We start from the raw sequence: 22,835 nt of genomic DNA, 5'->3' as shown, positions 1-22,835 counted from the left end.
CCCCTCTCTGCTGCTCTCACATTGTTGTCCTCCAGGGTTTGCTCATTGGCGTTGTTGATCTCCGCGGCTCTCGCCGTGTTGTTCACGGCCTCGTTCAGGGCGTCTCGGAGGTCCATCATGGCAGCGTGGAGGCGGGACAGACGATCGCTGATGGACTGAGTTAAGTTGTTGTTTTCTTCCTGACGATCTGCCAGCTGTTTGCTGACCCGCTCCAACACTACGAGAGGACACAGACGGACACAGACAGTCACGGACAGACACAGACAGTCACGGACGGACACAGACAGTCACGGACGGACACAGACAGTCATGGACGGACACAGACAGTTTGCGGTGGCATCCTGTCAGTTTCCACTGGCTCTGATCACCTTCATGTGAACCGCATGTGTCACACAACCTAAAACACTCAACCAGCCCTCAAAAAATGATCAGCCTTTATTGGATGAAATAAAGTGTTGTGATCGGAGCTTTTCAGCAGCTGGGAGCTTTAATCAAACCGTCCTACATCCTGATGTACACGTTTGTACGGGTCTGAGCCCACCTGTTTGACAGGTGTGAAGGTGGCAGACGAGCCGCTGAAGCGTCACTGAAATCAGCTTCAGGTTTGTTGGATTCAAAACGCTTTATTGTAATTCTTCTCATGACAGGAACAAAACTTTGATTCTGACATCCCTCCGAATGCTCTCTTTTTTTAATTAAAGATATTTACAGATAAATAGAATAATATGAGAAATAGAATATATAGATAACTAAATACACAGGTCCCTGACCTATTGGACAGTCAGTGGTTTATTTCACAGAATATATCAGCGGAGTTCAGCTGCAGAGTTGTTGTCAGTGAGTTTGTTAGTCTTCTGTCCTGAAGCAGACTGACTAGTCTAGACTTTGGGTTTTGGCCTCTTTTCAGTTCAGAGCTCTGAAGCTCTGTATCCTCACCGCTGATGGACGCCCTCACTCTCCTGCCTTCAGCGCCATCTTTCCCTTTATGTTGTGTTAATCACTTTGATCCTGTCTCTGTGGTTCAGAGTGAGTGTGTGTGAGCATCGCTGGCCAGACCACAGCGACCAACATGCAGCCTGTTTTTTACTAAAAACTCAATAAAACGAATAAACTTACATTTCTCCGCCTCTGCCTTCTCTTTGTCGGCCATCTTCTTCTGACCCACGCAGCTCCTGTACCTCATCTCCCTCAGCATGGCCTGCACCTCCCGCATCTTCCTCTCCCTCTCCTCGCCGTCCTCCTCTGCCTCCGTCTCGTTCAGAGAGGAACGGTTCGACCTCAGCAGGAGGTCTGCGGACACATTAAAGAGACACAAACACGGGCTCAGCTGCTCTGCCTCAGTCAGGACACAAACTTGAACTGCATGAAGGGAGGAGCTCAGGTGGAGGTGGGCTGCAAAGTGGCTTGATGCACTCTATGAAGCAACTTAAACATTTCATTGAATTTAATTCTGAAAACTTTGGTTAGATGTTTAACTCACAGCTCATCCATCTGAATGCCCCCTCAACACACACACACACACACACACACACACACACACACACACACACACACACACACAGTTTTAGGTCATTCGTGTTTGCAGTGTTTTGGTCTGGATGTGCAGATTCTCAGATTTGTGTACACTGAATATTTTCATAATGAACCGATCAGATTTTAAACTCATAATCAGGATAAATTCATTTTCACTATGAAGTTCTCACTTTGTCTCGAGTTATTAATTGAACTTTTTTGTTTTGTCATTTGCATTATAATTTAAATTATCTGCTAAATAAACAAACATGTTTAAAGTTCGTAAAAAGCAGGATAACGTTTGAAGAATCAAACAGAAGCATCATCATGATGGTTTTTACTGTAATCGAACAGCACCACATAGTGTGTGAATGGCCGTGTGTGTGTGTGTGTGTGTGTGTGTGTGTGTGAGGATGGAGATCGATTCAGAGACGGTGCTGAAGGTGGAGATCACCTGCTTCTGGTTTTTCAACTGTGGAGAAAAAAAGGCCAGAAAGCCGCAGCCGTGCAGTCCTGTTTGGATTCAGGGTCAGAGGTCAACTGAAAACACCTCTGAGCACCATGAACATGTGGCTAAATAACTTTAAGATAACGTCGTGGCCGCTGGCCTTCATTCACATATTTTAGTATTTTTAAACCAAAATGCTGGAAGAGAGGAAAGCATCCTCTTTAATATATGACGATGGCGACGATGATGATGATGGCGACTCGTTCGTACTGTTTATATCGGCGGTCACGTTCCCGAGCAGAGACAGCAGATCTTTGGCCCTCTGGTGCGTTTTGGTCGTGATGTTGTGCAGCTCGCCCGCCCGCTCGCTCATCGCTGATGCCTGAAAAGAGAAAAAAACAAACGCTCAGATCTGTGTGATTTTATTTGTTCCAGTTTGACAGGAATTCTTCTCTAAGATACGAACAGCTGCAGTCTGAGAGATCAGCGCCACAGTCGCTGCTTTTTATTAGTCTCCCTCCACAAAGAGTCGCTTAGTTTAATTAGAAACATCATTTATTATTAATAAGTTACTGTCAGCTGCTCCTTTATTTCCCACAGTCGATGGATCTGCATGTTGATTTTACACCGGATGCCTTCCTGACTCAACCCTCCAACTGATGCAGATTTGGGACGGGCACTGCGGTCCTGAGTTTGTCTCCTCCTCCCTCTAACGATGACCTCTGAGTACTTTTATTTGTGCTCTTCGACTCAGCTTTTCTCACTTCGTGCTTCGTTTGTTAAACTCAGTTTTGTTCTGTTTTTATGTTTGATGATTTTAAGCATTTGGTCATCAGCTGTTTTTAAAGGTGCGGTAGAAACAAACTCGTGTGCACGCCAGTGTGAGTGAATTCAGACAGTTGAAATAAGGAAAAAACTCATTCATATATTTACTGTGTGTGTGTGTGTGTGTGTGTATGTGTGTGTGTGTGTTCCTCACTTTGTTCTGCAGCTCATCAATGTCTTCTCCGATGGTCCTGATCTCCGTGTCCAGCATGTCGGTCCGAGTCCGGCTGTCATCCAGCATGCTGTTGTAGTTCTCAATGGCCCACTGGAATCATGGGAATGTTTGATTAGTACACCTGCAGCTCTCACAGCCGGAGGTGTGTGTTTGTGTGCAAACTCACAGCGGCGTCCTCCACAGACTTGTTGAGGCTCTGCAGCTGAGCCCAGGCCATGGAGCTGGCGTTCAGGCTCCTCAGCTGACCCGACACCGACAGGAAGTCTTCGTTTATCCTCTCCAGATCCTCCAGCAGGATAATGACGCAGCGGTCACACACTGCAGCAGCACACACACACACCTGAGTTTCACCTGCTTACAGACTCTTTAAAAAGGTTCAGAGTGTGTGTGACCTACCCTGGCAGTGCACGCCGTGATGGTCCTCTATCGGTACGCTGTACCTCTGCGAGCAGACGTCACACTGTCTCCCCGTCATCCCGTCAGGACACTGGCACTCGCCTGTGCGCGGGTCGCAGCGTCCTCCTTTGCAGTCACACTCTGCAGGTGGGGGTGGGGAGGTGGGGTTTAGGTAAAACACACCATCATGCAGTGGACAGTCTGAGGATACATCCTGGATTAGCTGCAGAACAATCTGCATTCAAATCCTCCAAAGACAGAAACCCTGATGTGTCCCTGTGACGGGTAACCATCAGCCCGGGGGGGCCTTAATGACGACCCGCTGGGGCTCTGATAAGGAGTCAGTCAGCTGTTACAGAGGGGGAGCACGCCTCAGCTAACTGGAGTCCCTGAACTGGACCTCTGGACTGTGTTTGTGCTGTTGCAGCCTTCTTAATGCAATGATCTGACCAATAATATGGCTGCTGTGACTTCATTGGACTAACAGACCGTCCAAGAAGGCGGAGCTCCAGTTTGCTGAGTGAGATTCTGGGATTTGATTGGATGTTACTGATCAGCAGGTCTCTGTGTCTGTGTGATGCTCCATACAGTCTATACCAGCATTAGCTGACAGCTTAGCACTCTCGCCCAAATATGGTCACTTCAGGAAACAAAAAGCCAACATGGCGGCAGTTAAAGACCAATAAAAATGCCCTATGGGTGACATCATGATGGCTCTGTAAATGTTTGATCCTCATTCTGAGGTATAAGTGCCTGTTTTTGTTGTTTGCTCACTCTTGCATCCTTTGGGTCCGTAGTCCCAGTATCCCGGAGTGCACTGCCTGCAGCCCGACCCGCTGACCCCGTGCCGACAGGCGCACCGACCGCTTTGAGGGTCACACGGCTGGACGAGCGCCGCCGAGGCGTCGCAGTCGCATTTACGGCACCCGGAGCACGAGTCGAAGCCGAAGGAGCCGTCCTGAGAGGAGGAGTAAAAATCATCTGAATTATAATTTTATAATTGTGACCATGTGACCAGCATCATGTGACTTAAGATGGAGCAGTGTAATGAAGAGCAGGTGTGTTCAAACTGATATTTCATCATCCAGGTGATCTTAAGTTTTCCACCTATAAAAAAAAAGAATCAAAGCTTCGGCCGGCCTCCCGCTCCAGGTCGCCTCCTCCAGCGGCTCTGGACCAATCGGGAGTTTTCTTTATTTTGGGGGTTTTTGATCAGAAGGTATGATCAATGAATGAAGGTAAACCCCGCGGCACTCTCACCTCACAGCGATCGCAGAGCGGGCCGGTGACGCCGGGTTTACAGCGACACTGTCCGCTGTGCGGGTCACATGACTCAGTTCCACACGGAGAGCAGTCACACTCTGTCAGAAAACAAACACACACACCATTTACCTGAATCCATCTGAGGCCTACACTGCCAGACTGAACGTGATCACATGACCACAGGACGCTGAACTCACTGGTGCAGTTTTTGTGGTTGATGGGGTCTCCGTAGTAACCGGCGGCGCAGGTCTCGCAGCGCGGCCCGGCTGTGTTGTGCATGCAGCTGAGGCAGTGTCCGGTCAGCGGGTGGCAGTCGATGAACAGCATGTTGGGGTCCGAGTTCCCGCTGCAGTCGCAGGGCTGGCACCGGCTGCCCAGGACCATCGGGTTACCATAGAAACCAGGGGCGCACCTGTGGGAGAGGCCGACAGGTAAAGCACGCACGTTTTCATCCTGCTGAAAGAAGGTGGAAACACAGCCACAGCTTTGGTCCCCCTTCTGAATTACCTGATTTTTAAATAATAATAATTAATCATTTTAAGGAGGGCACCACGGTGGCGTGATGGTTATCATTGCTGCCTCACAGCAAGAAGGTCCTGGGTTCCACGGTTCTAATCCACCTTGGCTGTGCGGGGTTTACATGTTCTCCTCGTGTCATGAAGGCAGCCTTTTATTCCCCTTAAATGGAGACATTTGTAAAGAAAATGCACTCGTGGGTTCAGTATGTCAGTCGCACCCATAAAAATCAGCTGATTCTGCTTTTGACTCTTGTTTGGAGCTTCTGATGAGCAGCACCTGTGAGCATGGACTCTTCTACAGCAGTAAGTTGGTGTCTTCTCCAAGGGTGCTACGTTTAGCTGACCTGGATCGGGCCCCTGCCATACAGCAACTTCAAGCTGGTGTTCTGCAACACCAAGTAGCAGCATTATTTGGAGTGAACCTGAGTACCATCTCCAAACTCCCAGGAGGAGGGGATGTCAGAGACGGTCTGCGACGTGGTCGTCCCCAGAAGACGACGCCACCCTGTCATCACTCAGGAACTGCAGGCAGTCTTCTACGGTCAACGTCTGAAAGACGATGTGGCCGACAGCTCTCTACTGAAACAGACCGCACACAGCTGATCTCCAGACTGCCCTTCATCCTCAGGCCCATTTGCACTGGTGTCAGCAACATCCGCACTGGAACCTGAACATGTGGAGGAACGTTTTGGTCAGAGTCCAGACTCTGCCTATGGAAGCTGGTTCATAAGGTCAAAGTGTGGAGAAGACAGAGAACTTGATGCCGATCGCTGCACCGACAGGGTAACAGCTTTTGGTGGAGGCAGTGTGATGGAGCAGGCTGATATTTTTGTCCTCACTGGGAAAACAAACTTTTCATCAATGCAGGCAGTCTCAATGCAGAGAGACATCAAGCTGAGATTCTGCAGTCGCAGCAATCCCATATCTCCACAGTCTGGGACCGAACTCTATCCTCCACTGAGTGGGCTTATCAGAGACTACCTCCAGAATCTGGGAGTGGAGAGGATGGGATGGCCTACCTGCAGTCCTGACCTCAACCCCACTGAACACTTGTGGGATCAGCGTGGGTGTGCTGTTCATGCCACAGTGACCAACACAACCACACTGACTGACCTGTGACAAATACTGGTTGCAGAATGGGATGCTGTGTGACACCAAGCTGGTGAGCAGCATGAGGAGGAGGTCCCAGGCTCCCAGGTTCTTCCACATGCTGCTGAGGCTCCTGTTTGTCACATGATAAACTGTTAAATTGCTGATACGTCTGTTTGTTCAGACTTCAATCATCCAATCCAATAAACACCAAACCAGTCAACAGCAGAATCAGCTGTTTGCAGAGAAGATTTGGAGAGTTTTTCATGAGCACAACTACAGATGCATTTTCCTTACAAATGAGGCTCCATTTAAGGGAAATAGACTTGTTACAGCTAAGAAATAATCCACCAAACATATGTTTCCTTACACATTTCCTCGTGCTAAGTTTAATTTATATGTTCAAACAAGAGTTCACAATCAGAAGCCTTTATTATCATCAAACACTGATGTGCTTGATGAAATTGTGACAGCTGCCACTGATCAGTGCATTACAACAAGTATTAACAGTAATAAACATATATATCCACATATATATTTATTACTGTTAATAAAACATATACAAGAAAGAATCATCTTAATGCGAGTAATCAACTGGGAACGTTTCATGGCGATTCTAGACGATCCTTCAACTCCTTAAAATCACTTTTACTGCAGTTCTAATTTCAGCTTCCATCAGTTCATCCTGAAACAAGCAGTTTTAGCTCCTCCCCATAAGACCAACTCTTTTTCTGATTGGCTACCTCTCAAACAGGTGGGTGGGGCCTCTGCACCCTCTCCGTGACATGATGAGATCAGGAAAACAAACTATGAGAAACAGTGTTTAGAGCAGCCTGCAGGGATTGCTGTACATACACTGACCTCAACATATTTAAAATGAATGTCCACCACTGGACCAGGAGATATATGACAGGACACACGGAGAATAGGTCCACTTGTTTACCTTTCGCAGGCTGGTCCAGCATAACCGGGCATACAGAGACACTGCATGCTGTCACCTCTGGGCACACAGCCCTCTGCAAAACTACACACAGACAGGAAGGAAAAAGCACAGACTCTTTAATTTAATGGCAAAAAACAGAAAGTGTTACTTGTGGAGTTCCTCAGGGCAGCGATTTGGGGTCTTTATTATTTTCATTTAAGTATTAAAAAGGTTCCGATTGTGTGGGTGTACTGACTTGTTGGATGATGCCCTCAGCGGGCAGGGACAGCTGGAGCACGCCACGGCCTGACCATCGATGCTGTTATTACCCATGAATCCTCCCTGGCACCTCTCACAGTGGTCGCCGGCCGTGTTATGCTGGCAGTTCTGAAGGACAGAAACACGGAGACTTAGAGATCTGTGATGTCAGAAGAAGACGTCAGGAGGGACTTCATGATCACAGCTTCTCACCACACAGATTCCAGATCCATCCAGACACTGGTCCGAGTGTCCGTTACAGCTACAGCGAACACATTTCCCCAGAAACAGGCCGATGGTGTCTCTGTAGTAACCTGGAGCACATTTCTACACAGAGATGTTCACAGGCTTTAGCATCATCATCATCATCATCAGCTGTCTCCTTTTTGTGAGTGTCACCAAACAAACTGAAATCCGAATCCCGGTCCCTCACCTGACACGAGTCTCCCAGGTAGTTGGCAGGACACATGCAGATTTCCACATTGTTGGCATGGCGTCCAGTGGGCAGGCTCTCTGCACCCTCCAGCACGGCGCCGCGGAGCGACACGGACTGGGCCGACTGGGAGTGGAGGGCTCGTATCTGCAGAGACTCGAGCCCGACCAGAACCATCATCAGCTCCTCTCGGGACACCGGGTTACCGGTCTGAAAGTGACGGAAACTCCCCTGTGAGGAAGGAAGGAGATGAAGAAATCATCATCATCATCGCCTCTTCTGTGGGGTCACATCAACAACAGCTGAGAGCGCGGCATAGATACGGCCTGTCTGATACAAATTCGATCTTTTTTAAAAAAAAAACAAAAACAAAAAACAATTTCAAATGCCTGGATACATTTTACATACGTCAACACTGTTGACTCAACAGTCTCACACACAACAAAATCAAAATCTTTTAGTTGTCCCACGTACAAGACTAAGAACCAGGCAGTGGCACCAAAGCTCTGGAACTGTTTCCCACTCCAGCTCCATTTAGCCGACTCTGTGGAGTCTTAAAAAACAGTTGAAAACTTTTTATTTAACCAGGCTTTCTGTTGACTTTATTTTTATTCTTTTTCTTTTAATATGGTAATGTTAATATGTTTTTAACATGGTGTTTATCTGGGTTTTTTTGATATTGTGTTTTAATTATTGTACAGTGCTTTATAACTTTTTGTCTGTGTAAAGCACTATATAAATAAACTTTACTTACTTACACCAATCGCTCTATCACCTGAATCCTGCTGCTCCTATGTGAGAAGGTGATGCATTGGCTTATGGTATGTTGCAAATTTCAGTAGGGCTGCAACTATCACTTAATTTAGTAATCGAGTATTCAATCAATTATTCCATCGATTACCCGAATAACTGGATAAGAAATACTTTTTTGTATTAACAGTTCATCTGCATATTTTAACTTCCGTACTGCAGTTTTTCCCTGTGTGAAACAAACAGGGTGGATGGAGCAGCTACAAAGTTCTCTTTTCTTCACTTACTGATCAGGTGGTTGATGAAGGACCTCCAGCTGTTTCCCAGTAAAGGTTTAATGGAGGTTACAGGGAGAAAACTTTTTTCCGCTCCATCTGAGCTCACCGGCTCCGCCTCTTTGCGCTTGTGCAGACAGACTGCAGTAAAACAGCTGACTGCTGCTGTTGTGTTATCAGTGTTTATGTTGAAAAACTGGGGGCTGTGTGAGCGTAATGTTGTAATGCTTTATATTCACAAGCATTCTCCTAAATATGTTTCTACTGCAGGTCTATATTTAGTCAGGGATTAAAGTATAAAAAATATATTGACAGGGAAGGGGTCCTTCCAGTACCGGACAATCACTAGCTCACTAGCAGTATGTCTGGGAGCTGAAGTAGAGAAAAAAATAACAGCTGAAATTCTCAGCACAGCGAGCACAACACACGAACACGCAGAGAGCGGTGGAGGCGGAAAAACATGTCAGCGATGATCCACTCAGTGTTAAAGGGAATCCGTCGCAGCGACGGAGAACTGAGGGGGTTATTTCCTGATCCCCACTCCAGTCCAGGAGGTGGCGGTGATGCAGCTTTAAGCTGGTTTGTTCAACCGCAAACCCACAAGAAGAACAAGAGGACTGTAATGCAGCTAATGTGGGTCGGATCGGATTGTATTTTTTATTTCTTTCCGATATCCGATCCAGGAATTTAGGCCAGGATCGGACCGATACTGATACTGAATATCTAATCGGCGCATCTCTAGTTAAAATGTTTAAAGTTCTTTAAAACAGATTTCTGAGGGTTCTTCTGGTTTAGCATGTTGTGTTAGGGATCTTGTGTGTGTATAATGTTACATATCTGCAGCTCGACATGGATTAAGATGAAAAAAACATCACAACATCCCAGAAGCTTTAAAACTAGCCGTGGATCTCTGGAGTATTTGCCCTGAGGTGATCAGACCTGACATGCTGGTACCGGCCTGTTCTGGTCAGCAGCTAACTGCTAACAGCTAACTGAATGTGCAGGTGACTTTACCTCAACAATGTGGACTATGCCCAGGTGAGGCTCCTCAGGTGAGGAGTACTCTCTCTCCATGAACACCAGGGTCATCTGATTCCCCTGAAGGACAAAAACCAGGAAATAAACGTGTTGGTGTGTTATCGTTTTATCACTGCATATGAGAGGGCAAAGATTTGGTGAGTGTGTTTGTGTGTGTTTGTGCGTGTGCGTGCAGGTGTAGTGCATGTGTCCGTGTGTGTGCTCTGCACCTTCACGATGATGTCGGGCTTGGAGGCCTCTGCAGGTAGAGGCAGCACATCACCTCTCATGGTCTGAGTGTGCAGACGGTACCTCAGATACCCGCCGTAGGAGGAGACCTGAGCAAACAGGAGCAGATCATAACTCAGACACAAAAACAAAAAAGGATTAAACAGAGCTTTAAGCTCCGCCTGCTGCACCTAAACCCACACCACGGATTACTAACTGACTGCAGAGACGGTGCGCGGCCTGCGGTTCATACGGGGAAGATAAAACCTGCATGTCTTTGAGTGCAGGTCGTGGCAGGCTGACAGCTTAAGTCTGTTAGTGGAGCGTAGCACTCTGGGATTTATGTGGAACCGTCAGAATAAAGACCGATGCTGGCTGAATCACACATGAAAGCTGCCGAGTGAAGCGCCCAGACGACACACCGATCTGTATCCAAACAGCCCGTCTGAGCCTCCGGATCAGCCGTGTGGGACGTGTCTGCAGCAGTCTTCTTCTCGCTGCGTTCAGACATTTGGTGTCTGGGGCTCCGCGAGCCCATGGGCCACTGTTACACCTTAAAGACATTCTGCAGGAGAACCCTGCTGATAAAAGAGCTGCAGAGACTGAGAAGATGCACCAGGAACATGCTTTACTGATGAAGCTACACCTGGCTCATCTTCACCCTCGTCACAGGTAACATCCTCAGCACCCCTGAGTGAACGCATCCTTCAGATAAAGGAACGTCTCCATCTGATGAAGGCGTGCCTGCCGTGCCTCTTCATGCCCGACCTGTTCTTACTGTACCTGACTGATCTTTAACTGAAATCTCTCACCTTGTCTCCCAGGTAAGTTTTCGGAGCGTGCCAGTACAGCTCCTGATAAACATCGGGCACGTCGGCGATGTCGGCCTCTGCCAGGTCCTGATCTGGATACACGGTCATCGGGACTTCCTGCCTGTTGGCTCCGAGCAGCACCCAGCCCTCCATGTTCATGATCTGCAGAGAGGAGGATAACGAGGAACAGGCTTCCCAGGATAACGGCTCAAATTCCAGACCTCAGAAACACGACAGCAAAGATGCTCCAGTGTAACCCTCGGAAACTAAACTGTGAGGCTCAAACAATTAAAACAGACGTCCTGCACTCATCTGACCGCATGCTCCTAACATATTATGGGATGTAAGCAAGCACCTCAGTGCGCCTCTTGTTGGAGCTGTGGCAGCGGTCGGTGGCTCCGAAGCAGAAACAGCTGGTGCATCCTTTCGGGTTGGTCGGGTCCAAGTGGAACGTACCAACTCTGCACTGGTCGCAGCGAGAACCCTGGACGTTCTCCTGCAGGCGAAGACACACACACACACACACACACACACACACACACACACACACACACACACACACAGAGCAGAGTCAGACACATGAACATGACAAAGGTGTGTGTGAGTGTGAGACAGAGTCCAAACCTTGCAGAGACACTGTCCCGTGAACGGGTTGCACACTTCCTCCTCGGTTCCCGCCTCGTTGCAGTCACATGACCTGCAGTTGGGGTAACCATAGAAACCGGGGGTGCACCGGTCGCACTGACGTCCAACGATGTTGTTCTTACATCTGGAGACAGAAAGAAAACCAGTCGTGTACCCGCAGCCATTTTTCTGTTAAACCTATAACCTTTGACCTCTCCTCAGTCCCTGTGCAAGTTCCTGTGTGCATGTGTGACGCTGACAGTGAAAGACTTTAAAGGAGCAGCTGGAAGGAACTTGGAGGATGAGGCTTTAAACCAGACTGAGTTCATAGATTTGCTCTGTTTTGTGTTTTTTAAAATCAATTGAATGTTTTCTTTGAATATTTTGATGTTTCCGGCTGCACCAGGTTACGTTAACGTTAGTTAGTTAATCCATTTGTATCTTTGATTTCAGTTCTCTCTGTCTGAGGAGTCAAACTGAAAAACCAGAAAAAATGTGCAAGGATCCAACCCCCAACTCTAGATGTGTCATCAGCTGCCTGATAGAGGTCAAGAGGTCACAGATGTGTCTGAGTTTTACAACCACCATCAAGCTTCAATCAGGATGTGTTTGTAACCCCGCACGTGTGTCTTTCCCTGACTGTACAGTTACCTAAAAAAGCAGGTTCACCTTTAGGGCCGATCAAACGTATCAATAACAGCTCGTCTCACAGGTCTGTTTGTCTCCGGCGCTCAGAGTCGAGCGCTCACGGTCCGCACAGACACGTTCCTGCTTTCACGAGTTTTTTTCTGTAAATTTATGCTTTCCAAAATAATTAAAAACCTTTCAAAATGAACTGAAGCAAACGGGAAGTGAGGAAACCGCTGCACTGAAGGTGACACAGGGTCAGGCTGCAGTTTAGTGTAATACTACTTTGTACCACAAGGTGAGTCAGAACATGTTGGCAGCCTGGCGAAAGGTCAGCCTTCCTGAGGAAGGAGGGCCAAGAGGTTAAACAGCAGCATCTGAAAACCCACTGGTAAAAAAACTGCCCCCTGGAAGTTTGCATATTTGTTTTATGGACAGAGTGGTATCAAGCCTCTCATCTCAAACTCAGCTATCACACCAACTTCCCAAACGAGTTCAGCGCTGCCCTCAGAAAGAATCACTGAGAGCTGTGAGAAAAGATGCTGACCGAGCTCCAAGGAGGTGAAAAACAGACTCAGTCGGTCCAGAAACTGTGACTCAGAGGTGGGCAGACAGAAAGTTTAAACCTGGCAGCTTCCACAGAAATCAGATGAAACTTGGCAGAGCCGGAGAGCACACAGGGTCAGAGATCAGGAACAAAAACAGGAAAACCTGAACACTGAGTGACGTGTGAGTTCAGCTGCCTCTACAAAGAGATCTGCAGCATGGAGAGAAATCCTGAAACCACTCAAAGTGACAGGAAACTGCCTGTTTCTGTCTGAGGTCATCATTGCTTCCTGTTTGACCTCGTCTTACCTGCACTGCCCACTGAGCGTGTCACAGCTCGCATCGGGTGCGATGATGCCGGAATGAGAGCAGTTGCAGATCTCGCAGCCGACCAGCGGGTGGCAGCCGAACGTCTGAGGCTCACACTCGGTGCATTCTGGGAGGATGGTCCTCGGCGGACAGATGCAGTCGCCCGTCACCGGCTCACATAACCTCGAACCACAGTTACAGGCTGCGGGCGACATGAGAAGGTCAGACAGAGCAGACAGGACAACAAACACGAACATGCTCATCTCGAAACCACATTCCTTCTTCACACCAAATAACTTTGGAAATCTGCGTTATAACGTTCTTTAGTTCACTTGGGTCAGAATCAGTTTCTAAAATGATCCATAATCCTAAGCAGCCCCCTGGTGGGCTATGAAGGTACTGCAGGTCATAAACAAAAAAAACTCTGCAAAAACTTTCCCCACAAGATGGCAGCGTTTCATTAGCCACCCCAACCAGCGCTACATCCTTCTGAGCACGTTTAATGATTTCGTCTTTCTCGGTTTCATCCAATTGAACGGTCCTGCTTGAGCTCACAAAATAAGTCGGCCTCGTGATGAAGCCAATGCTAAGCTAACGCTGAGCTTCTGACTCGCTGCTCCATCTTGTGGTTCAAAGTGGTATTACATTAGCGTACTGCCTGGCCCTGGTTTAATGTCAGCTGATATGTCTGCAGCGCCACACTTGGACATAAGCTGTGTCTCAGCTGTGGTTTCTTCACTGTCTGCTGATAGTTTTAATTCATTTTAGAAGGTTTTCAGCTGTTTTTAAACACAGGGGTTTACTAAGAAATGCCCAGCAGGGGGCAGAGTGAGGCCGAATGGGATGAACTATGAAGACGAACGAGTCGAGCCTGCTCCTTACGACAGGGATGGAAATCTGTAAGTTTAACAGCAAACGATCAGAATGTGATCTGCTGGTGCGTGGAGGCCCTGATGGAGGAAACAGACGTGTTTCATCCTGACGTGAACTCTTTAACTTCCATCATGTTTGGCTTTAAAATGTATTAAAAGGGTGTAAAAACTAGGCATGGCACGATACAACTTTTTTATGTCCGATACCGATATTTTACATTTGGATATCGGCCAATACCGATATAAATCCGATACTTAAAATTGATCCAGGCATTTAAAAACATTCAAAAAAAGGAAGTCAACAGTCTCTCACACAACAAAATCAAAGTCTTTTAGTTGTCCCACATACAAGACTAAGGACCAGGGCGGACAGAGCTTTTTAGGCAGTGGCACCGAAGCTCTGGAACTGTTTACCACTCCAGCTCCATTTAGCTGACTCTGTGGCATCATTTAAAAAAACTTTTCTGTTTAACCAGGCTTTCTGGTTTCTGACTTTATTTTTATTCTTTTTCTTTTAATATGGTAATGTTATGTTTTTAACATAGTGTTTTATGGGGGGGTTGATATTGTGCTTTAATTATTGTACAGCATCTTTCTGTCTGTGAAAAACGATTTATAAATAAACTTTACTTACTTACAACAATAACTATCACCTGAATCCTGTTGCTTCTGTGTGAGAAGGTGATGCTTATGGCATGTTGCAAATTTCATTAGGGCTGCAATTATCGATTATTTTAGCAATTGTGTATTCTATTTATATTGATTACCCAAGTAACTGGATAAGAAATACTTTTTTCATATTAACAGTTCATCTGCAGTTTTTCCCTGTGTGAAACAAACAGGGTGGATGGAGCAGCTACAAAGTTCTCGTTTCTTCACTTACTGATCAGGTGGTTGATGAAGGACCTCCAGCTGTTTCCCAGGAAAGGTTTAATGGAGGTTACAGGGACGAAAAGGCTTCTTTTGGACACTAGAAAAACATTTCCTCCATCTCAGCGCGCCGGCTCCGCCTCTTTGCGCTTGTGCAGACAGACTGCACGTAAATCAGCTGATTGCTGCTGTTGCGTCATCAGTGTTTATGTTGAAAAACTGGGGGCTGCGTGAGCGTAATCTTGTAATGCTTTATATTCACAAGCATTCTCCTAATTACGTTTCTACTTCAGGTCTATATTTAGTCAAAAATCAGGGATTAAAGTATCAAAAATATTTTGATGGGGAAGGGGTCCTTCCGGTACCGGACGGTCACCAGTGCTAATAGCTGCGCTCACTAGCAGTATGTCCGAGAGCTGAAGTAGAGAAAAAAAACAACAGCTGATTCTCAGCACAGCGGGCACAACACACAAACAAGGCAGAGAGCGGTGGAGGCGGAAAAACATGTCAGCGATGATCGCTCAGTGTCAAAGGGAATCCGTCGCAGCGACGGAGGATCTGAGGGGGTTGTTTTCTAACTCCTGATCCCCCACTCCATTCCAGTAGGTGGCGGTAATGCAGCTCTAAGCTGGTTTGGTCAACCGCAAACCCACAAGAAGAAGAAGACGACGGAGCCCTGTCATGCAGCTAATGTGAGCGAAACGTTATTTAATGTATCGGATTACATTTTTTATTTCTTTCCGATATCCGATCCAGTAATTTAGGCCAGTATCGGACCGATACCGATACTGAATATCGGATTGGCGCATCTCTAGTAAAAACACGCAGGTCTTTACACATTTCCAATAAAAACAGATGGTAATCACAGTGATCATGATTAGATGAAGTAAATTTTCTCCTTCAGTTATCTGACCCATCGTTGCTGCAGGCCAGCAGACGGCGGCTCTGTGAGTGATTTTAGACCTGAGTGGGTCAATCAGAGCTGTGACTGAAGGTCTGCGGTCTTTGCAGAGGAGTTCAGACTTCTCGTGTTTGGAGACGCCGACACCATAAATGCAGCATTAATGGACTCCGAGCCACATCCTTGAGCAGTTATTAGAAATCGATGCTGGCTGCGGTTTATGGTTCATTCACATATTTGCTGTATTTTTTTCTTCTGTTTGATTTATTTCTCAGATTTTCGACCCCAGCAGCTCAGAACTGAAAACAAACGTTTATGTTTTCTGTGTTTGTGAGAATAAATGTGACAAAACCAAATGAATTATCCGTTTTTTCACACTCACGTCTGCAGTTGGGGAATCCCCAGTAACCCGTGGCACACATGGAGCAGTCTCGTCCAATCACGTTGGGTCTGCAGCGGCACTGACCGCCAAACTGTTCGCAGGCGTCACTTTCAGCTCCGACTTCGTGGCAGGCGCACGGCAGCGCGCCATTATTGACGAAGGCCGACAGAGACACGGCCGACCTGAGGCAGAACGGCGAGGAGGAGGAGGGGCTGGAGGAGAGAGAGGAAGATTGGACAGCTTTCAGAATGATGCCATCCAAAAGGCTAACGTGGCTAATTGTTCCTCATTGATCAGCTGACCTGACATAGAAGCTGTTCTGACCACAGTTGCTGATGAAGTCGTACGATTTGTCCAGAGGCTCCTCGCTCAGGTAGCTCGATCTGTAGCTCAGTTCAGGAACAACCAGCACGTAATCCTGCAGACGTGAGAAAGAAATCATTTCAGCTCCTGAGAGCAGTGATGCAGTCAGACCTCCAACCTCCTGCATTTAGCAGCAGAAATAAGACGAGCACAAAGATATGCCGAGTTTAGCTCTGAATGCTTATAAGACGCCAGAGCGATCAGTGGAAATGTCCACACAAGCTCCGAAATACCTCCAGCTGCGGCTCACAGACCTGAAGAGGGCGCCGTCTTCCAGATTTCTGTGCACACAACACAAACATCCAAAGAGGAAAGCAGAGCAGAGACTAACCAGCCACAGCGTCTTCCCAGCAGGAATCTGCACGGTGAGGAGGAGCTCGTGGTCCGTCACATCCAGGATGATCTGATTCTCAGAGACCAGGATGTCCCGACAGCCGTACGCGTGCGGACAGAACGAGGCGTTAACGTGGCCTGAAGAACAAAAACATCTGCGTGAACCAACCATCGAACCCAGATCTGCAGCTCCAGCGTGTGATGTCACAGTGCCGACGTCCATCTTTTATATACAGTTTATGGTGAAGCTTTGTCTCCGTTCAGATTTATATCTACTCTACCCCGACATTATCATATAATAATACAACTAAATCACAAGAAGGGACTAAATTATATGTTTTAATGTTTCCTGCAGGTGATGCTGCAGATTCACCACTCAGACTGCGTTCTTACCCTGCCAGATCCGCCCCCCGTTAACGAAGACCTGCACGGGGTAGGTGGGGTGCAGAGGCTGGTGGAAGTGCAGGATGAAGACGTAGCGGCCGAGCGCGTGGACGCGTGCCGAGTACAGCACTGCATTCTGGGTAAAGGAGACAACGGGAGAGAAAAAGAAAGATGTCAGACACGTTCGTGAGATTATTCTCATTTCAAATGTTTCTGTGACTCAGATAAAAACTCTTTCATACGTCTTCAGGTGACATAAAAAGGATCATACATGAGAGTCAGCTCAGCTTACAGCTGTCCTGCTCTCAGCCCGCGCACTCTGACCTCCACAGAGCCTCAATGCTGGATTCATTTTAATCATGGTGGATGGTTTCAGGGCCCAAAGAGGCTAATGCTTCATGTTACAGCTACAACCTGTGCAGGTGAGCCTTTATACCGAGTTATTTATCAGAGAATCATCCATCGCTGACCACAGTTCACACCACAGAGGTCTCTGAGCGATGACAAACACATCAGGTCGATCAATTCTCTGGGAGGACAGCAGCTGGAGAACAGCTGGACTTCCTGTCATGGCTGCCAGAGGCTTTTTCTACGTCCTGGGACTTTTCACGAATTTCACACACGAAGCTGCGCCCAAACTGAGTGCCCAGTACGACACGCCCACTCATCAGCGTCGGTACCTGCACAGAGTCCAGCCGGATGTGGTCGGTGTTTTCTGCTCCAAACGGAGGTCTCTCTGATCCCATCCACACCGGCTCCTCTCTCAGAGGAGGAGCTGCTGCAGGGGAGGCCAGGACAGGCTCCTCCCCACTAGAGGAGCTCTGACCCTCCTTCAGGACCAGCGAGTCCGACGGGATCTGGAAACGTGACGGGATGCAGGAGGAGCTGGAGATGAGAGGAGAGGCTTAAAAAAGCTGTTTGCATATTATAGATTTGTACAGGTGTTTGACAGCTCACCTGTCAGGTGAGAATTGACCGTGAGTGCTGATGCAGTGGACCCGAGGTTCCACATACTCCATGGAGAACTGCTGTTTAGGCACCAGGTACACTTTGTGCTGAAGACAAACATGAAAAACGGGTCATTTTTTAAAGTCAGGTGACCTTCTCAGCCTCGTCATGTGACACGAGTGTGACTTACCAGGAAGAAGGTGGCTCGGTCAGCGGTCAGCTGGATCTCTGCGTCTGAGAGGAAGGAGAAGACCGCCACCCTGTTCTGCTCGTCAATGGCCACGACTCGACACAGGAAGCTACGCACACACACACACACACACACACACACACAATGATGAAGAGCTGTCGACACACTTAATGACACGCAGGTGGTGACGGTGAGCCGTCCACAGATCAGACACACGCAGCAGGTTTCGCCAGCTCCTCATCCTCATCATCACCTCCAGCTGTTAGTTTGCATCATGTGCCTCCAGCGCTGCCTTAATCTGACAGTTAACTTCATTAAATGATGCAACATGTTATTCAAATATCAAAAAGTGAGATCTTTAATCTGCGGGCTTAGCTCTGTCCCCATAAAGTCTGGAGCCTCTGATGGAGCCTCGCTGGACGAAGAGGCTGATGTTGTTCCCCTCACCTGTATCTGCACTGCAGCAGGGTGACTTGGTGCCGGTGCGCTCTCGCTCCCGGCACGTTGACGTTCACGGACAGCGTTTGAGGTAGCTCTTCTTCACTGGAATACTCGACCACCAGAACGTAGTCACCTGGAGACGAGAGACGCCCTCGCAACTCGACGCTGATCTGCAGCAGAAAGTAAATATGTTTATTTACCCTCAAAGGTTTACCTGTGAGAACGCCACCTTTCCTCTCCCCCTCTTACATCTAAACCGCTGCAGACGGCCATGTCGGGGTGGCGCGGGGTAACCTTCTCGGTTGGGCACGGGCGGGGCAGGTGGTTGTCGTTGCGGCAGCTGGCATCGTTACCCGAGATGGAGGGGAAGGAGTCCAGAGACAGATACTTGTACAGCAGACAGCTGAGAGAGACACAAATCCAAATATGTTCACTGTGCATCCGCGAGGAAACTGATCCAAATCATTTGCATTCTGGAATTTTATCCCACTAACAAACTAGAAGCTTCCAGCCACGGCGGATGGAGCCTTCCTTCCTCACGGTCTTGAGCCAGGGAACTTTCTCGTGTTAGGTCAGAGTGTAAAGCACCACACTATAGAGTGACTTACTGCACTAACAAACTGAAGAAGAAACAATCATGAGAGCATATTTACTTCTGGCTGGCGTCCGGCCCGGAGCTGTAGGTGCAGGGCTCGCTCACTTTGGTCTGCAGGATGGCAGCTTCATAGTAGGCACTGGGCAGCAGGACCAGGTAATCCTGAAGGCCAAGGGAACAAAAATGATTCATGTTTATAACGATGCATTTCACTCAGGTCCACTACAGCCTAGTAGATGGCAGTTATTTTATATCTGTAGCTCTGACTCCACACTGCTCCATGTGCAAATGTGGAGGGTTTAAAGGTGGGGACAGCAACAAGGAGACCTCCTCATTGGGGGGTGTTGCAAAGTGGCTTGCAGATGTGTAGCAGCAGCTATAGGGAAGCTGGAGCAGCTTAAACACAGGGTCCTATATAGGATGTACAAAAAGATGTGTAGAGAAGGATCAGCTGAGCTGGCACTGAAATCAGCTGATCTGCTGGGATTGCAGCAGAAGTTTCCCCCAAACTTCCTGTTTGTATTTGTTTCTCACCAGCAGGACTCCGTCAGCCTCGATAACCACAGTCCAGGTTCCCGGGTTTAGGACGAAGGGCTCCACAAAGGGAACGTTGACGAAGGTCGGCTCCACGCTGGGAGCGAAGACGATTGGCTTGGACTGCTCGGAGCCTTAAAAACAAACCGAAGGTAAAACTGGGAGAACAAAGTGACAACAGCACACATTCATCCCCTCTGCTGTTCCTCTAAACAACTTATACTGTCATGTGATTGGAGGAGAACATACCTCTGCGGTTGCCCTGATAGGCTGTTATTTTACCCTTGGTGGTGGCGCCCTCAGAGTTTATATATCTGAGGATGAAGCGAGTCAGATAGACGTCTGCCTCGCTCATATAAACCTGAAGCTTCACTGCCGTCTACGAGGACATCGTCCAAAGAGAGAAGAAGAACAGGGGGGAGAAGAGAGGGAGTTTGGAGGGGGAGATATGAATATTTATCCTGAAATCCCTGAAACCTGCACTGATCTGTGGCCCTGAAGAGGAAAACACGGAGCCGCCACCACCACCAGCCGAACAGTCAAAGCACAAAGTTTGAAGCACGACATGGAAATCAAGAAAGCATAAGAAGGTTCCCATCACTCCAGCACTCCCACCATTCCCAGCATTCCCAGCACTCACAGTTCCCGCAGTGATGGCTCCAGCCGTCCTCTGTGACAGACATCCTGCCCCGTACCACAGAGCCCTGCCAGTTAGCGTACCGCAGCACCACAAAGAAGACATCCGGAGAGCTGACCAACACCGACACCAGCACCTTCGACTACCAACAGAGGAGAGAGCAAGGCAGCGAGGAAGAGGAGGAAGGTGGAGAAGAAGAGGAGGGACATCGGGTAAGGAAGAGAGAGAGGAAGGCAAGAAGAAACGAAGAAGAGGGAAGGCAGGGAAATAATGGAAAGACAAGGAGGGATGAGGCACGAGAAGAAGAGGAGCAGTATTTAGGAGACAAACTGGAGTAAAAACATGGAGTAAAAGACTCGCTGAGTAAAGGCGGCAGAGATGGCAGGAAACACCGACACAGAGACACCAGGAAAAAGCTCGACACATTTCTCTTTAGGATTTTCCCTCCAGCACAAACTGCTGACAGGATCTGGCAGCAGTTAGCCGTCCAAACAGATGAATTCAAATCTTAGAACCACTCATTTAAATTCTGCCCACTACTCCTCACACAGAAGAGGAAGTCAATATTTTGACCCTGTGACGAGGAGCATATCTGATACGTGACTGAGTGTGGGACGTGGAAATGGTTCTGCTAAAGAGAAATATCCCTTTAAATGACCCCGAAAACATGCAAGAGGAAAAAACCTGCTGGGCCCCAGTCACATGACTGCACATTAGTTTCAATGATGGGAATCGCATGTGCTCAACATGAAGGAAAAACAGGCTGTAAATCTCAGATTTATGCACAGGGTTCAAGACCATGAGCTGCAGTTCCTCTGCCGTCCAGCAGAGGCAGCAGTGAGTCAGTCCCCATAGACTCATGTTAAATAAACATGTTTGGAGCTGATACAGAAACTGCTTTGGTCTCTGTGGATAATTCATAACAGCTGGACGGGGGTACGATGTTCCTATAACTCACCTGTTTAAACTGGATTACGACTTAAAGTTTAAATTATTGGGGGTGTGGCCAAGTTCAAAGGTTATATTCCTACCTGAATTGGGGACATCTGAGCATAACCTCTCCAGCTGAAGTTGGGGAACTCCTGGGGGCTGTAGCCGAATCTCACCGGCCGTCCGTCCAGCATGGTTCCCTCCTCGATCTCAAACTTCAGGTGATGGAGGTCTGGGAAGTAATGATCCGCGCGCGGTCTGACAGAGCAGGAAACTCAGATTACTAAAATAAAGGTGGAGGCCTGAACGTTCATCCAAAGTTAGCAGAGTTATGATACAGATTCCAGTTCATGCTGCGCATCTTTGAAGAGTAAAACCAAATTTCATGCATCAGCTCCTCGTGTTTCTTTATCTTCCTGTTTTATTTTGTTCAGGAGGATAAAAATCACAGGTGTGCCGGTCGGGATGAAACAGAGCAGGTGTGATGATGTTTACATACTGCAGAAAAGTCTGGAATAAATATGATGAGAGACGTTTGAAGCAAAGTGTCAAACATCTCTACATTTAACAGCATCGGTCTGTGACACTGGGCTGTGGGAAATGTAGTCCTAGTTTTAAGATGCTTCATCACAGTTTAACTCCCCCTCAGGTGTGCTGAACTCACAGATTACACTTCGGTCCCTCCACGTTGGGTCTGCAGCGACACTGGCCGCTCCTCTCGCCACAGGACGGACCTACGGAGCCGCCGATGTCACACTGACAACCTAAAGAAGAACAGGTTAACAGCTGAAACTCCAAACTCCTCCATGGAGCGGGGGGATCACATCGTTACAGCGCTCACCCTGGCAGCCAAAGTAGTCGTTTTCCTGCAGGTTGTAGAAGCCGTCTTTGCAGGTGGAGCAGGTTCCGCTGCAGATGTTGGGCTTACAGTGACACTGCCCGCTTTCCTGCACAAACACCGAAATGTCTGAAACTATTAGCACGACAAAAACAGCAGCAAGAAATTTATGAAGAGTTAATGAGAGAAAGGAGCTCGTTAAAGCCTCGGTCACTCAGGCTGACCCGTCTGGATGGAAGACGCTACCAGGCAAAACTGTCCCAAAGACTTTTATATTCGGTGCTGCGCTAAAAACCTTCTTGCGATGGCTCTGGCTGCTAACAGATTGTTGAAGTCACCCATAGTTTGCATGGAAGATGCCAGCTTGTCTGCCAACTACTCACCAGGCAGTGATGAAACTGAAATCTGCAACACAAACTGCAAACGAAGAACATTCGCCAAAACCTTTTGAAATGTGTTTGAGCAGTGCGGTACAACTTTTACTTTGAAAGCGAATGGTCTCTGTTTTTCTATCACATAGACAGGAAATGATGCGTCTGCAGACAAGTCAGGGTCATCCATGCAAACTGCAGGTGACCACAGCAATCAGG

At 47.9% G+C, this 22,835-nt stretch overlaps 1 protein-coding gene across 3 annotated transcripts in view; it reads right to left on the bottom strand.

The window, feature by feature from the left end:
• Nucleotides 1–22,835, bottom strand: part of lama5 (laminin, alpha 5) — a 102,920-nt gene that overhangs the window by 21,105 nt on the left and 58,980 nt on the right. For 2 of the 3 annotated variants that reach the window (XM_030733768.1, XM_030733767.1), the window contains exons 20-53: nucleotides 22,249–22,354; nucleotides 22,072–22,171; nucleotides 21,509–21,665; nucleotides 20,481–20,619; nucleotides 19,841–19,974; nucleotides 19,365–19,468; nucleotides 18,961–19,114; nucleotides 18,718–18,881; nucleotides 18,271–18,379; nucleotides 18,090–18,187; nucleotides 17,813–18,017; nucleotides 17,142–17,268; nucleotides 16,747–16,886; nucleotides 16,355–16,470; nucleotides 16,053–16,264; nucleotides 13,028–13,229; nucleotides 11,546–11,690; nucleotides 11,277–11,417; nucleotides 10,922–11,083; nucleotides 10,112–10,219; nucleotides 9,879–9,962; nucleotides 7,840–8,070; nucleotides 7,620–7,733; nucleotides 7,405–7,535; nucleotides 7,170–7,250; nucleotides 4,817–5,031; nucleotides 4,617–4,717; nucleotides 4,131–4,314; nucleotides 3,357–3,497; nucleotides 3,127–3,278; nucleotides 2,940–3,050; nucleotides 2,231–2,342; nucleotides 1,117–1,290; nucleotides 21–217 (exon numbers count right to left, since the gene is read on the bottom strand). In XM_030733768.1, coding sequence (XP_030589628.1) covers nucleotides 21–217; nucleotides 1,117–1,290; nucleotides 2,231–2,342; nucleotides 2,940–3,050; nucleotides 3,127–3,278; nucleotides 3,357–3,497; nucleotides 4,131–4,314; nucleotides 4,617–4,717; nucleotides 4,817–5,031; nucleotides 7,170–7,250; nucleotides 7,405–7,535; nucleotides 7,620–7,733; nucleotides 7,840–8,070; nucleotides 9,879–9,962; nucleotides 10,112–10,219; nucleotides 10,922–11,083; nucleotides 11,277–11,417; nucleotides 11,546–11,690; nucleotides 13,028–13,229; nucleotides 16,053–16,264; nucleotides 16,355–16,470; nucleotides 16,747–16,886; nucleotides 17,142–17,268; nucleotides 17,813–18,017; nucleotides 18,090–18,187; nucleotides 18,271–18,379; nucleotides 18,718–18,881; nucleotides 18,961–19,114; nucleotides 19,365–19,468; nucleotides 19,841–19,974; nucleotides 20,481–20,619; nucleotides 21,509–21,665; nucleotides 22,072–22,171; nucleotides 22,249–22,354 — 4,851 coding nt within the window. Of the gene's footprint in view, nucleotides 1–20; nucleotides 218–1,116; nucleotides 1,291–2,230; nucleotides 2,343–2,939; nucleotides 3,051–3,126; nucleotides 3,279–3,356; nucleotides 3,498–4,130; nucleotides 4,315–4,616; nucleotides 4,718–4,816; nucleotides 5,032–7,169; nucleotides 7,251–7,404; nucleotides 7,536–7,619; nucleotides 7,734–7,839; nucleotides 8,071–9,878; nucleotides 9,963–10,111; nucleotides 10,220–10,921; nucleotides 11,084–11,276; nucleotides 11,418–11,545; nucleotides 11,691–13,027; nucleotides 13,230–16,052; nucleotides 16,265–16,354; nucleotides 16,471–16,746; nucleotides 16,887–17,141; nucleotides 17,269–17,812; nucleotides 18,018–18,089; nucleotides 18,188–18,270; nucleotides 18,380–18,717; nucleotides 18,882–18,960; nucleotides 19,115–19,364; nucleotides 19,469–19,840; nucleotides 19,975–20,089; nucleotides 20,220–20,480; nucleotides 20,620–21,508; nucleotides 21,666–22,071; nucleotides 22,172–22,248; nucleotides 22,355–22,835 lie in introns of all 3 variants that reach the window. The other variant, XM_030733769.1, reaches the window with a different exon arrangement.

Source organism: Archocentrus centrarchus, chromosome 7 (genome assembly GCF_007364275.1).
Source record: "Archocentrus centrarchus isolate MPI-CPG fArcCen1 chromosome 7, fArcCen1, whole genome shotgun sequence".
In the NCBI taxonomy this organism is placed as follows: Eukaryota; Metazoa; Chordata; class Actinopteri; order Cichliformes; family Cichlidae; genus Archocentrus; species Archocentrus centrarchus.
The sequence above is the reverse complement of the archived record's forward strand: the minus strand, read 5'-3'. Positions and strand labels throughout refer to the sequence as shown.